This window comes from Salpingoeca rosetta (genome assembly GCF_000188695.1).
Source record: "Salpingoeca rosetta unplaced genomic scaffold supercont1.34, whole genome shotgun sequence".
In the NCBI taxonomy this organism is placed as follows: Eukaryota; class Choanoflagellata; order Craspedida; family Salpingoecidae; genus Salpingoeca; species Salpingoeca rosetta.
The window spans coordinates 154,785-167,604 of record NW_004754900.1 but is presented as its reverse complement, the minus strand read 5'-3'; the positions used below and the strand labels follow the sequence as shown (position 1 = coordinate 167,604).

At 55.2% G+C, this 12,820-nt stretch overlaps 4 protein-coding genes across 4 annotated transcripts in view; 3 read left to right on the top strand and 1 right to left on the bottom strand.

Moving 5' to 3' along the window:
- PTSG_10689 (uncharacterized protein) overlaps window positions 1–6,741 on the top strand; it is a gene marked incomplete at its 3' end in the record, with an annotated part of 11,769 nt that extends 5,028 nt beyond the window's left edge. The window contains exons 11-29 of the mRNA XM_004988597.1: window positions 407–480; window positions 683–777; window positions 979–1,056; window positions 1,264–1,345; window positions 1,541–1,657; window positions 1,887–1,950; window positions 2,122–2,245; window positions 2,580–2,660; window positions 2,903–3,001; window positions 3,210–3,284; window positions 3,473–3,557; window positions 3,814–3,912; window positions 4,084–4,177; window positions 4,314–4,699; window positions 4,909–5,468; window positions 5,684–5,732; window positions 5,875–6,043; window positions 6,258–6,332; window positions 6,593–6,741. Coding sequence (XP_004988654.1) covers window positions 407–480; window positions 683–777; window positions 979–1,056; window positions 1,264–1,345; window positions 1,541–1,657; window positions 1,887–1,950; window positions 2,122–2,245; window positions 2,580–2,660; window positions 2,903–3,001; window positions 3,210–3,284; window positions 3,473–3,557; window positions 3,814–3,912; window positions 4,084–4,177; window positions 4,314–4,699; window positions 4,909–5,468; window positions 5,684–5,732; window positions 5,875–6,043; window positions 6,258–6,332; window positions 6,593–6,741 — 2,555 coding nt within the window. The remainder of the gene's footprint in view (window positions 1–406; window positions 481–682; window positions 778–978; window positions 1,057–1,263; window positions 1,346–1,540; window positions 1,658–1,886; window positions 1,951–2,121; window positions 2,246–2,579; window positions 2,661–2,902; window positions 3,002–3,209; window positions 3,285–3,472; window positions 3,558–3,813; window positions 3,913–4,083; window positions 4,178–4,313; window positions 4,700–4,908; window positions 5,469–5,683; window positions 5,733–5,874; window positions 6,044–6,257; window positions 6,333–6,592) is intronic.
- Window positions 6,742–6,867: 126 nt separating this feature from the next.
- PTSG_10688 (AGC/PKC/ALPHA protein kinase) lies at window positions 6,868–10,106 on the top strand. Its single transcript, XM_004988596.1, has 9 exons — window positions 6,868–6,934; window positions 7,129–7,194; window positions 7,419–7,513; window positions 7,738–7,786; window positions 7,982–8,054; window positions 8,239–8,444; window positions 8,744–8,857; window positions 9,198–9,323; window positions 9,619–10,106. Exons 2-9 carry the CDS (start codon window positions 7,153–7,155, stop codon window positions 9,652–9,654), a joined length of 741 nt encoding a protein of 246 aa, XP_004988653.1. The 5' UTR covers window positions 6,868–6,934; window positions 7,129–7,152; the 3' UTR covers window positions 9,655–10,106.
- Window positions 10,107–10,264: 158 nt separating this feature from the next.
- PTSG_10687 (uncharacterized protein) lies at window positions 10,265–11,353 on the bottom strand (the record flags this gene model as incomplete). Its single annotated transcript, XM_004988595.1, has 3 exons — window positions 10,265–10,605; window positions 10,696–11,065; window positions 11,222–11,353. 3 exons carry the CDS (start codon window positions 11,351–11,353, stop codon window positions 10,265–10,267), a joined length of 843 nt encoding a protein of 280 aa, XP_004988652.1.
- Window positions 11,354–11,602: 249 nt separating this feature from the next.
- The window catches only part of PTSG_10686 (inosine guanosine and xanthosine phosphorylase), a 3,812-nt gene continuing 2,594 nt past the window's right edge, over window positions 11,603–12,820 (top strand). The window contains exons 1-4 of the mRNA XM_004988594.1: window positions 11,603–11,710; window positions 11,948–12,006; window positions 12,162–12,282; window positions 12,546–12,610. Of these exons, the coding sequence (XP_004988651.1) occupies window positions 11,674–11,710; window positions 11,948–12,006; window positions 12,162–12,282; window positions 12,546–12,610 (282 nt within the window). The 5' untranslated portion in view covers window positions 11,603–11,673. The remainder of the gene's footprint in view (window positions 11,711–11,947; window positions 12,007–12,161; window positions 12,283–12,545; window positions 12,611–12,820) is intronic.

The following is a 12,820-nucleotide window of genomic DNA, read 5'->3' as shown; positions in this document are numbered from 1 at the left end:
TATACTATATACACTATATCATCACCACACATCCGACACGAAAAAACAATCGGGACTGTTGTCCGCTCACAAGATCTGGGACGGCGCACAATGCTTGTTTAGACTGTCTCCGCCCCAGAGTCATCACATCATAATCTCCCAATAGTGTGTGTGGGCGTGTTGTGCGTAGTGTGTCTGCACTCGCTGTCTGCTCTCTCTACACTGTCGCGCGCTCCCTCTTGTGTTTGCATTTATCATATATCTCACTCGACCGCCTGTGAGTGACTGTGTGTCGTGTGTCGCACACACACACACACACACACACACACACACACACACACACACACACACACACACACACACACACACACACACACACACACACACACACACACACACACACACACACACTGCCTCCACTTCTTAGGCGGCGCTGGGCATGTGCTCATCACCACATACTCGACTCTGCGAACGGCACACACAGACATCCTCGTACGTCATGTGGTGTTTCGGGATGTAGTTCGTTGTGCGTGAGGCAAACGTTGTGCTACAAAGCCACAGTGTCACTTATCTTCGTCACACAACACCACATTCACAACGACTCACGCACACACGCACACACGCACACACATATCTCCACATTCACAAACACATGCGCACACTAACACGCCCACCACCACCGCCGCCACCACGGCAGCCCGAGCGGTGGCACTATGCAGTGCTGGATGAGGGCCACAAGATTCGTAATCCAGATGCGCAGGTCACCATCATCGCCAAGCAGCTCAAGACAGAACACAGGTTGGGGGAGTGGTGGTGGTGGTGGTTGTGTGTGTGTACGTGTGTTCGTGTGTGTGTATGTGTGTATGTGTGTGTGTGTGTGTTCGTGTGTTCGTGTGTGTGTATGTGTGTATGTGTGTGTGTGTGTGTGTGGCTCCTCGTCGCGCTTTCATGTTCATGCTTCTCAGTATTACCACCACCACCACCACCTCGACCTTGCAGGCTGCTGTTGACAGGCACGCCGATACAGAACAATCTCAAGGAGCTCTGGTCCCTCTTCGACTTTGTTCACCCGGGAAGGTGGGGCAATGTCGTGTTAGTGGCTGTAGTTCCATGTGGCCGGTGCCGTTGTGGTGGCTGGTGGTTCCATGTGGTGGTTGTGGTGGTTTGTTGTCTGTCTGTCTGTGAGAAGTGCATGTGCTCGTGCCTCGCCGCACCAAAGTTATCCACGCCTTGCCTGCACGCATTCACGTTTGTTGGTGGTATCATGAATGAATGCCCATCCAGGCTTGGGCAGCTGCCCACGTTCACAAATGAATTCATCACGCCGATGATGGTTGGATCTTACGCCAACGCAACAGAGAAGCAGGTGTGTGTGTGTGTGTGTGTGTGTGTGTGTGTGAATACAGACACGTTCACGTGTGTGTGTGTGTGCCTGTCATTGCATGAAGAGCTGTGTTCCACTGCCTGGCATAAATGCATCCCTCCCTCCCCCCCCCCCAGTCCAACCACCTGCAATTACGCTCAACCATCATCCCCACGACAACGCTGCCTCCGTCTTCAGGTGCACGCTGCGTACCGGTGCGCGTGTGTTCTGCGCGACACCATCCGACCGTGCATGCTCCACCGCTCCAAGGCCGATGTGCAGGCCCAGATTTCCCTCCCGCCACGCAACGAACAGGTGTGCACTCGTGCGTTTGTGCGTGTGTATGTGTGTGTGTGTGTGTCTGTGTGTGTATGTGTGTATGTGTGTCTGTGTGTGTGTGTGTGTCTGTTTGTGTCTGTGTATCTGTCTGTCTGTGTGTGTGTTTGTGTGTGCGAGCTTCTGTCGCGTTCATGCGCCTGCTTACTATCATTATCATCACCACCACCGCCACCACCGCCACCATCACCACACTCATACATCTTAGATTCTGTTCTGCAAATTAACGGACGACCAGCGTGCCCTCTACGAGCACTTTCTTGCATCACGAGGTCACAACTCCGCACACGTGCTTGCATGCACACATTTGGCACAGTGTTGACTTGGTGTGTGTATGTGTGTGTGTGTTCAAACATCGGCCTCTCCGTACATGCGCTTAGCCGAAATCACACCCACTCACCACAGTCTCACTGTGCGCGCTGTTCATGTGTGCATGTGTACAGACGTCGGCGAGATTCTACGTGGGGAGCTGACGGCATTCCACGGCATTGACCTTCTGCGAAAGATCTGCAACCACCCGGACCTTGCCCCGTCGCTCGCCGACCCGCCAGACTACTCAGACCCAAGGTGGATTGTGGGTTGGAGATTGCGTTGGTGGTGGGTGGTGGTGATTGGTGGTGGGACATGAAAGAAGACAGCCATCTTATCCTTTTTGTTGTCGTTCAAGACTCGCTCGTGCTGACACTTAACACACACACACGCACGCACACACACACACACACACACGCACACACACACACACACACACACACACACACACACACACACACACACACACACACACACACACACACACACACACACACACACACACACACACACACACACACACACGCACGCACACACGCACGCACACACAAATTCACACATGCACCGTCCCCTCCTCTGCCACCGCTGCCAGTGTGCCGCTGCCGTGGGAGAGGTCTGGGAAGATGATTGTTCTTCGCCAGCTCCTGCGCATCTGGTTCCAGAAGCAGCACAGGTGAGGCATGAAGTGCACGGATGGTAATGATGGTGGTGACGGCGAGAAAGGTGGTGACTGGACGTGCTGGTGGTGTGATGGTGGTGGTAGTGTGTTTGAGGGGACAAGGCATGAAGAATTGCGTGCATTTGCTGTCTCTGTGTTGAATGCGTAATCATCGTCACCATGACCAAATCGACTTCGGTCACCGCTCCTTGCACCCCCTCTACACGTTCATTGCCGCCACCACCGCTGCACTGCAGGGTGCTGCTGTTCTGCCAGACGCGCCAGATGCTGAACATGCTTGAGAGCTTCATCAAGTATGAGCACTACACCTACCTCCGCCTCGACGGCACAGTCAGGTTGGCTGCCGTGTGCGTGTGCATGTGTATGTGTGTGCGTGTGTGTATGTGTATATATGTGTGTGTGCATGTGTATGTGTGTGCATGTGTATGTGCGTGTGCGCTTTTTCGCAAACGAGTTGACGTGCAATGTCAAGGCGCAAATGGATGCTCTCACCAGCACCACGGCCACCATCATCGTCATCACCACCACTTGTACTTCCATCAGTGTGAAGCAGCGGCAGCCGCTCATCCGCTATTTCAACGACAACCCGGAGGTCTTCATCTTCATCCTCACAACCCGGTGAGCACGAGGCACTGATGACGATGGTAGTGATGATGGTAGTGATGATCGAAGACTCAAGTATGTGTATGCTGCTGTTGTTGAGCATTCCTTGCGAGCTCACAGCACTATCAGCCGTAAATGTTCGCGTCAATACTCATCACCACCACCACCACCATTGTACCACCATCGATCACCACCACCGCTAGCACGGGTGGGCTTGGCTTGAATCTCACGGGCGCAGACCGCGTGATCATCTTCGATCCAGACTGGAACCCTTCCGTCGACGTACAGGTGACCATGATGATGATGATGATGATGATGATGATGATGATGATGATGATGATGATGATGATGATGATGATGATGATGATGATGATGATGATGATGATGATGATGATGATGATGATGATGATGATCAGAACCTTTTCTCTGCACGGCTGCATGCATGTGTATCTGTCATGTCTTCCACCACCACCCCCACCCCCACATCACCAAGTCCATCACAATGCTCACCGGATTCCCACCACTTGTTGTTCGTTGTGTGCAGGCGAAGGAACGGGCGTGGCGCATTGGGCAGCAGAAGCCCGTGACCATATATCGTCTCCTCACCGCCGGCACCATCGAGGAGAAGATCTACCACAGACAGGTCGAAGGGGCGGTGATGGTGATGGTGATGATGATGATGGTGGTGATGATGATGTGAGGTGGTCACCATGTGGTGGTTGTCACGATGTGGTGGTGGTGGTGTGGTGAGGAGGATTCACACACACGCACACACACACACATGATGCCCAACGTTCCATTTCAACCACACCAGGTGTTTAAGCAACTGCTGACGTTCAAAGTGATGAAAGACCCGAAGCAGCGCCGATTCTTCAAATCCAGCGATCTCCACGAACTCTTCGTATTGGGTAATGTGCACACGATGATGTGTGTGTGTGTGTGTGCATGTGTGTCTCTGCCTGTCTGTCTGTGCACCCCTTGATAAAACAACTCATCATTGTCGCCACTACCACGATCACCCCCACCATTCCATCACCACGGCAGGCGACGCTGCTCACGACACGGAGACGGGCGACCTTGCGAGCCAGCTGTCGGGCCAGGACGTGGCCGTGACCCGAGCCGATATGGAGCGAAAGGCAGCAGGAGGAGGAGGAGGAGGAGGGATGGGGAAGAAGGAACAAGCGGAGGAGGCGAAGGAAAGGCAGAAGGGGGAAAGGGCGAATGGGAAGGGCGAAGAGGAAGAGACAGGTGGTGGTGGTGGTGGTGGTGGAAAGGGGCAGGGAAGTGGGAGAGGCGTGGAAACAGCGAGCAGTGTCGGGAGTGTGCAAAGTCCAGCCTCTCTTGATCGTGGTGGTGACGGTGGTCACCAAGAAGTGGAAAAGGACAAAGAGCATGATGAGGACAGCACCATCCGAAGCATTCCACAGCTGGTCAGCCGCTGTGTTGTGTTGTGTTCATTTTTGCTTCGTGTCCATGCGTCCATGTGTATGCATGTATGCATGTGTGTGCATGTGTTTGTGCGTTTATATGTGCGGGAGTTGCGTTGCGTTGCGCTGGCCCAGCGTGCCAGCTGTTTCGCTTGCTCACATGTTCTTCCATCGATGCCTTGGGTGTGGCTACCATCGCTCACTTGCTGTAGGCCCGTGTGGATGTGCGAGTTGTTCGCGATGACCAGCGCAAGGACAAGCAGGCGCCCCCCTCTGCCACCACAACCACCTCCTCATCGTCCTCCTCATTGTCGTCGTCGTGCAGCAAGGCACCGGTGAGGAGCAAGCGGGTGTTTGGACGCGTGCGCGCACCGCCAATGACAGCGCCGTCACCGCTGTCGCACCGAACCCTCAAACCAGCAACAGCAACAGCATTATCATCGTCGTCATCATCATTATCGCCAACGGCAACACCGCCACGGTCCTCCTCAGCCACTGGCGCACCCGCAACAATGCCAGCGTCATCGTCATCATCATCGTCATCGTCATCAGCCACCGCGTCGTCTGCGAGCGGGGTGCAACAGGACCTGAAGAGCGACTTTGTGCTGCGCCAGCTGTTTGAGGGGACGGGGATACACAGCGCACTTGAGCACGACCGCGTGATGCACTCGACGGCGTCTGGTCGCGTTATCAGCACACGCGAGGCAGAGAGGATTGCGCAACACGCCCTGGACACGCTCAGGCGGGAGCAGGAGCAGGCAAAGAAGCAGCGGTGGGTGGCGGTTGAGTTATGGTTTGGGGGTGAGTGCGTGGTGGTGGTGGTGGTGGAGGAGGAGGTCATGGCGCTGGTAGTGGTGGTGATTGTACAGTAGCTGCTGGTGGTTGCGATCATGTGAGTTTGTACCTTGTTTCCCTTGTTTCCCTTGTTTCGGGTGTTTACCCTCATATTGACGTCCACCCTCCCTTGGTTCTTTGCATCTGCTGCAGTATTGGGACGGTCACGTGGACAGGCAAGTCGGGCCAGCGATTTGGACAGGTGATAGTGTTATGACACGACGATGTTGCTGTTGTGATTGCTGTTGCTGTTGTTATTGCTGTTCACACACACACACACACACATTCACACAAAACACACACTCTCTCTTTCTCCCTGCGTTCCTCCTACAATGCAACTGCAGGTGTCTGCTGCAAAGCGGTTTGGCGGAGGAAGAAAGACATTTGGTGCTGGTGGTGCTGGTGGTGGTGATGGAACAAGTCCCAGCAGTAGCGGTGATGGTGATGGCCGTGGCCGTGGAGACACCACGGGGTCACGCGGCATTATGGCGCAGATCAAGAAGCGGAAGCAAGGTGGGATGCTAGTGTGTGTGTTGGGGGGGGGGGTGCATGCATGTGTGTGTGTGTGTGTGTGTGTGTGTGTGTGTGTGTGTGTGTGTGTGTGTGTGTACATGTGTGTGTGTGTTGGGACTGCGAGTGAGGACAAATGCACATGCACATCTTGAAAACATGCTTCACTCACGCACTTGCTTCTACACTGGCCCACATATATACTGTACACACGCAGATGTGAGTGCTGCGCACGCGTCCGAGTTTGCTGTTCCGCTGCTAAAGGAGATTCGACAGTTTATCAAAGAGAAAGGTGCTGCTGCCATGATGTGCACGTCCTCGTTGTCGTGACGTGACGAAGGCTTGCTTTGTTGCTGTACGATCTGCACGTTTGGCATTGAGCCACGACACTCACGCACTCGCACACGTCAAGTGCGCGAACACACACACACACACACACACACATACACACACACACTCTCTCTCTCTCTGCCTCTCTCATTCTCTACAACCACACACACACACTACAACCACACACTCTCTCATACACACACATGCACACACATGAATCAGGTGGGCGTGCGTCGACACAGGCGTTGCTGGACCACTTCAACAAGCGCGTTGCCGGGAGCAGACAGGCCGTCTTTGTTCGCCTGCTGCACAGCACGTGCACCTTCTCCCGTGTTGGCTCAAAGGGCTACTGGAGCATTAAGCCAGAGTAGAACACAATGCGTTGTGTGTGTGTGTGTGTGTGTGTGTGTGTGTGTGTGTGTGTGTGTGTGTGTGTGTGTGTGTGTGTGTGTGTGTGTGTGCATTTGGAGTGGTGTTGTCTTTCCGCTCCTTCGTCGTCAGCGCCGCGTCCTCGCGGAAGGAAACGGCTGCCCCTTCCTCGTCCACCTCGAGGCCGCCTTCCAGGTCACTAGCAGTGGTCATGGTGTGAACATGTGGGTGTGTGGGCATGTCTGCGTGCTCATCTGTGTATCTGTGTCTGTGTGTTGGTGAATCGGTGCCTCGTCAACTTGTGCAATTTCCTCCAACCCCTCCCCCCTCTCTCCTCCTTTCTCATCCATCTCCATCCCCATGCATCACTGTTGGGTTTCGCTGCGCAGTCGAAGGACCGCCTCTTCTTCGTGATGGAATTTATTTCCGGTGGCGATCTCATGTTCCACATCCAGGTCCGTCCCCCCGTGGTGATGGCCGTGTGTGGGGGGGGGGGGTTTGCAACAACGGTGGTGTGGTGATAGATACCCTTGCCCTTCATTCACGTGTGTGTTCATTTTGCATTCCCCATGCAACCTGTCCACCGCCATCCTGTCCTTCACCACCGTCCTCTCTGAAATCACCATCGCCACCAACACATCATCATCATCACCACCATCATCATCATCACCACCATCAGCGTCAAGGCCGCTTTGGCGAGATTGCGACTGCATTTTATGGTGCCGAGATCCTGGAAGGACTCTGGTTCCTCCACGACCGCGGCATTGTCCACCGGTCAGTCGTACATTGCTGGTGCTGGTGCTGGTGCTGGTGGTGGTGTTCGTTTCAGTACATCGCTGCTGGTGGTATACGTTTTGTGTCTTTGTTTCTTTGGTTGTGTCCCTGGTTCGCGTTGAGTTGTAACATGGTATGCCCGCTCGCTCAACTCGTCACCTTGTCCCTCAATCCACCACGACCACCGCTCAATTCACCGCCACATTGGCCATTGCGCTGTGCAGTGATCTGAAGCTCGACAACGTCATGCTGGACCAGGACGGCCACATCAAGGTGACGACGCCCCCCCCCCCTTTCCTCCTCATGCACTGCCGTTGCTTGCAGGCATCCCTCGTTTGCTCGCGTGCACGTGCGCTGCTGGCCCCGTTGTACCTTGATCTTGTCCCTCTCGCGCCACTGACATCGCGCCTCCCCCCCCCTCTCTTCCCTGCGTCCCTCCTCCTCTCCCCTGGGGCAACGGTCGAGCAGATCACGGACATGGGCATGTGCAAGGAGGGCATGCTGCCGGACCAGACGACCGGCACATTCTGCGGCACCCCAGGTACGCTGCTGGTCGTGGTGGTCGTGGTGGTGGTCTGCTGTGCTCAGCAACAGTGGCAGTTGTCACCCACGTGCTGCTGTGCTTATGCATCTTCACGTAACTCCCCTCACGCCATCTGCCATCACATCACATCACCACTCCCCTTGTACCTTTGCCCCTCCCTCCTTTTTTTTGGTTCCAACAGACTACATTGCGCCCGAGATCATCCACGGGATGCCGTACAACAAGTCTGTCGACTTCTGGGCGCTCGGTGTGCTGCTGTATGAAATGCTCATTGGCCGCCCTCCGTTTGACGGCGCTGACGATGACGAGTTGTTCGACAACGTCATTGCAAAGGACATCCGTATTCCCAGCGGTGTCCCCACCGCCGCAGCCTCCCTCCTCCGCGGGGTACGGCAATGATGCTTGGTCGTGGTGGTCGTGGGGTGTCTGTCTGTCTGTCTGTGTATGTGTGTGTCTGTGTCTGTGTCTGTGTCTGTGTCTGTGTCTGTGTGTGTGTGTGTGTGTGCCCGTCTCTCTTGTCTGCCTGCACTGTCTGTCTTTTCCCTTGCACAACACGCGTCTGCCGTCACGTTGCACGCAAACCACAATCACAACTCACCTCACATGCGTTCACCGCTCATTCCTCTTCCCCCCCCCCTTTTTTTTTTGTCCTTCAAACACCTCTCCCTGTCTCTCCCTGCCAACAGCTGATGCAGAAGCGCCCCTCCTCGCGTCTTGGCTGCGGGCCATCGGGCCGGCGTGACATTATGGATCACCCCTTCTATCGCCACATGGACTGGGACAAACTCAAGGCCAGACAGGTGCGCCGACTCGATGCACCGGGTGGTGGTTGTCGTCGTCGTTTGTTGTTGTTGTTGTTCTTGTTCTTGTTGTTCTTGTTCTTGTTCTTGTTCTTGTTCTTGTTGTTGTTGTTGTTGTTGTTGTTGTTGTTGTTGTTGTTGTTGTTTGTGGTGGTGGTGGTGGTGGCGGTGTGCACATGACTGCCCGCCTGTTGTCTGCTGGCCCGTGTCACTATGTGCACCCTCCTTGATACGTTTTACTTCTTGTGTTTCGTTTATTGCCTGACTCTGCTGTACTCATTCACCCGCTCCTCCATTGCCAACATCAACCATCACCCCCACCCACGTGACATCACATCAGGTGAAGCCCCCATTCAAGCCCCCTTCGTCTCGGGATCCAACAGCCAACTTCGACCGCGAATTCACGCGCGAAAAGGTGCACCTCACCCCAATCCCAAAGGCTGCCATCAAGGACATCGACCAGAAGGTGTGTGTGTGTGTGTGTGTGTGTGTGTGTGTGTGTGTGTGTGTGTGTGTGTGTGTGTGTGTGTGTGCGTGTGTGTCTGTGTCTGTGTCTGTGTCTGTGTCTGTGTGTGTCTGTGTCTGTGTCTGTGTCTGTGTGTGTGGGTGTGTGTGTGGGTGTGTGTGTGTGTGACTGCCTGTCTGTGTGTGTGTCTGCCTTGTCTACCTTGTCTACCTTGTATGTCTGCCGTTCTGCCCCCTTAATTTTCGACCTCCTTCGCCCCCTCCCACTGCCTCTTTCGACTCCATAAACTTTGCAGGCGTTTGCGGACTTCGACTTTGCGGTGCCGCAGTGATGTGATTCAAACCACCGTCGTACTTGCACTCCTCCTCGCCTGCTGACAGTACGTCTGCTCTCTCCGACAACCACCCCCTCAACCATTGTCTTGCTGCGCGGGTTTGTTGGCTTGCTGCTTCGTTGCGTTGCTCTTTTGTTCTTCTTCCTACTTTGCTGCGTGAGACCACACCGCTTCTCTCAAGCAGCAGCACCACAACCTCTGTTGCCCGCACTTGGCGTGTTGCCCCCTGTTCTTTCGTGTCCTTCCTGTCATCGTTCCATCCCCAGTCGCCCTTTTGTCTACCTTCACACCTGTGTTGTTCTTGTTGATTCGTTCTTGATCTTCTTGGTCTTGTTGTTGGTACGCACCACGCGCCTCCTTTTGCCGGTGCACGTGTGTCTTGTTGCATTCTTCTTGGTCTACCTGACTGGTCGTTCCCAGAGTTACATACAGTGCAACTTGCGCGCAACCAACTCACAGCAAGCAACATGTAACGACACGCAAGCAAGGAAGCAAACAAAGTCGTTGTAACAGCATGCGAGAAGCATTGTTAACGATGATGTTGGGAGCATGCATGAAATGAAATGAATACACGTTCCTCCTCCTCCATCTCAACTCTGGCACTCGCTCACTCCAGCTTGAGTGCGTGTGCATAGAGCTTCCCGTACAAATCAACTGCGTGCTGCAGCTCAGCCTGGATCTCCTGCCAGTTGTAGTGCTCGTGGTGGTGTGGAAGCGTGCACACGTCCGCCTTCATCGCAGCCACCACCTCTGCCACGCTCGGCGCGGGCTTCCGGTGCTCGCGTTTCTGCAGTCCCGTGGAGCGCAGCGCATCGTCGTGCCACCCGGGCCACGTGTTCCACGCCTCCACGGGGCCGGGCTCCCACGTGAGCATGCCGGCGTCGTACGGCAGGCCGGTCGCTGCGCAGTACGCGCGCATCATTCCACTTGGATCCAGCAAGAGGTCGTCTGCATCCACAATCACGACAGCAGGTGGTGGCGACGACGATGGCGACGACGAGGATGCCTGCTGTGCGTCACTGCCTGGCACCTGGTCACCGTCCGCCCCGTCCTGTTGTTGCTGCTCCTCTCGGTGGTTGAGAACAAAGTCGGCAATGTCGTACAGCTCGCGATAGCCGAGATCACGAACGTCGAAGAACGTCCAGCCCGTGCTGGCGTTGGGGGCGCCCGTGTCGGGCTCACACCGGCTCTTCGTCCACAGCGACAGGGCCGTCTTGCAGGGGTGGCGCATCAGGAGCGTGTGCTGAAAGCCGCGAAGGTATTTGGCGTTCATCTTGTTGCGCAGGTAGTAGGCCATGTCCTTTGAGAACACCGTGTGGAAACCCGGATAGTCGGCACGCAGCGCTGCAAGCACGCCATCAAAGGTGTCCATGCCAGGCGCGAACCCAACGGCCTCCGGTGTTTGTGCCTCGGGTGGGTGATCGGGCGTGACCACACCTCCTTGCTGCTTGTCTGCCTGATCTGCGCCCTCTTCCTGCTTCCGTTGCCGCTGCTGCTGCTGCTGCTGCTGTTGTTGTTGCCACCTTGTGGTGTGCTCGTGCTGCAACGCGAAGCGAGGGTGAACGCGATCCGCGCCGTAATAAAACGGGTTTCCGTAGGGCTCATGGAACACCTTCACCCCCTCTACGCCGATGAAGCAGCGCTCAAACGCTGTGCTCACGCATCGCGGGCACGTCCACAAGATGATCCGCCGCATCGTGGTGTTTAACCGAGTGCGTGGTGTGTGTGTGTGTGTGTGTGTGTGTGTGTGTGTGTGTGTGTGTCTGTGTGTGTGTGTGTGTGTGTGTGTGTGTGTGTGTGTGTGTGTGTGTGTTGTGTGTGGGTGGGTGTGTGTGGGTGGGTGTGTGTGTGTGTGTCTGTGTGTGGGTGGGTGTGGGGGAGAGGGAAATGGAAGGTGATCACCTTCCGTCGGCCGAGAAAATCAATGGAGAACATTCACAACTTCTCTACAATCGCCATCTTTCAGCTGACAGCCACTCGCTCGCGTTCACTGACACCACCTCTGACACACCAACCATGAGCGAGACTGATGCCAAGCGTCCCAAGACCTCTGGTGTGTGTGTGTGTGTGTGTGTGAGTGTGTGTGTGTGTGTGTGTGTGAGTGTGTCTTTGTCTGTGTGTCTGTGTGTCTGTGTCTGTCACTGCCTCTGCCTCTGTCCTCATTTCCTGTCTGTGTCTGTATGTATGTGTGGAAGTTGTACACCTCGTTTGTGTCGTTTCCCACAAGCTGCAACGCCATCTGACTCGGTGACGTGCGCACCCACACGCAAACGCCCTTTTGCTGTTCCAGAGGAGGAGGTTGGCGAGTACGAGAAGCTGGAGCAGGCCGTCGCCTTTATCCAGTCCAAGGTGAGAGACTACACAATGGTGTTGAACGCGATTGTGTGCTACACGCAGGCACTGCAAAGATAACAGGAGCCATTCAGCAATGCGCACGACTCCCCATCACTCATGCGCACACCGCTGCATGACGTGACATGAATGATGTTGCATTTTGGCTGCAGTTCCCCACGAAGCCTGTGATTGGCATCATCTGCGGATCTGGTCTCGGTGGGCTCGCCGATCTCGTCAAGGAGCCAACGCGCCTCACCTACTCCGAGATCCCGCACTTTCCCACGAGCACTGGTGGGCTGGTTGCCTGTGTATGGGTGGGGGTACCTCTGTGTGTGTGTCTGTGTCTGTGTGTCTCTGTGTGTGTGTGTGTGTGTATGCGTGTCTGTCTGTGTGTCTGTCTGTGTGTCTGTCCTTATGCTTGGCTGTGTATGTGCGCGGTAGCCTTTGCGATCCACCTTCCACTCAGAGCAAGTTCTCAGTTTCTACACTGCTTCATTCAATCCCTTTCTTCACACCCATGCTCAACGTCCACCATCCCTCCCCCCCCCCTGTAGTTGCCGGTCATGATGGCAGCCTCATCCTCGGCGAGCTCGGCGGCGCTCCCGTCGTCGTCATGAAGGTCTGTACTCGTTGCACTGTGTAAGCTGGCGATCGCGATGAACGTGGTGTCGGTACCTTGCAAGTGTGCTGTGGCAGCGACAGTAATGGCTTACCTCGTGGAACAGCAATCGTCGGGCTCACATCCTTGTATGTGTTAATGTGTGTGTGCGTGTGTGCGTGTGCGTGTGTGCGTATGTGTGTGTGTGTGTGTGTGTGTGTGTGTGTGTGT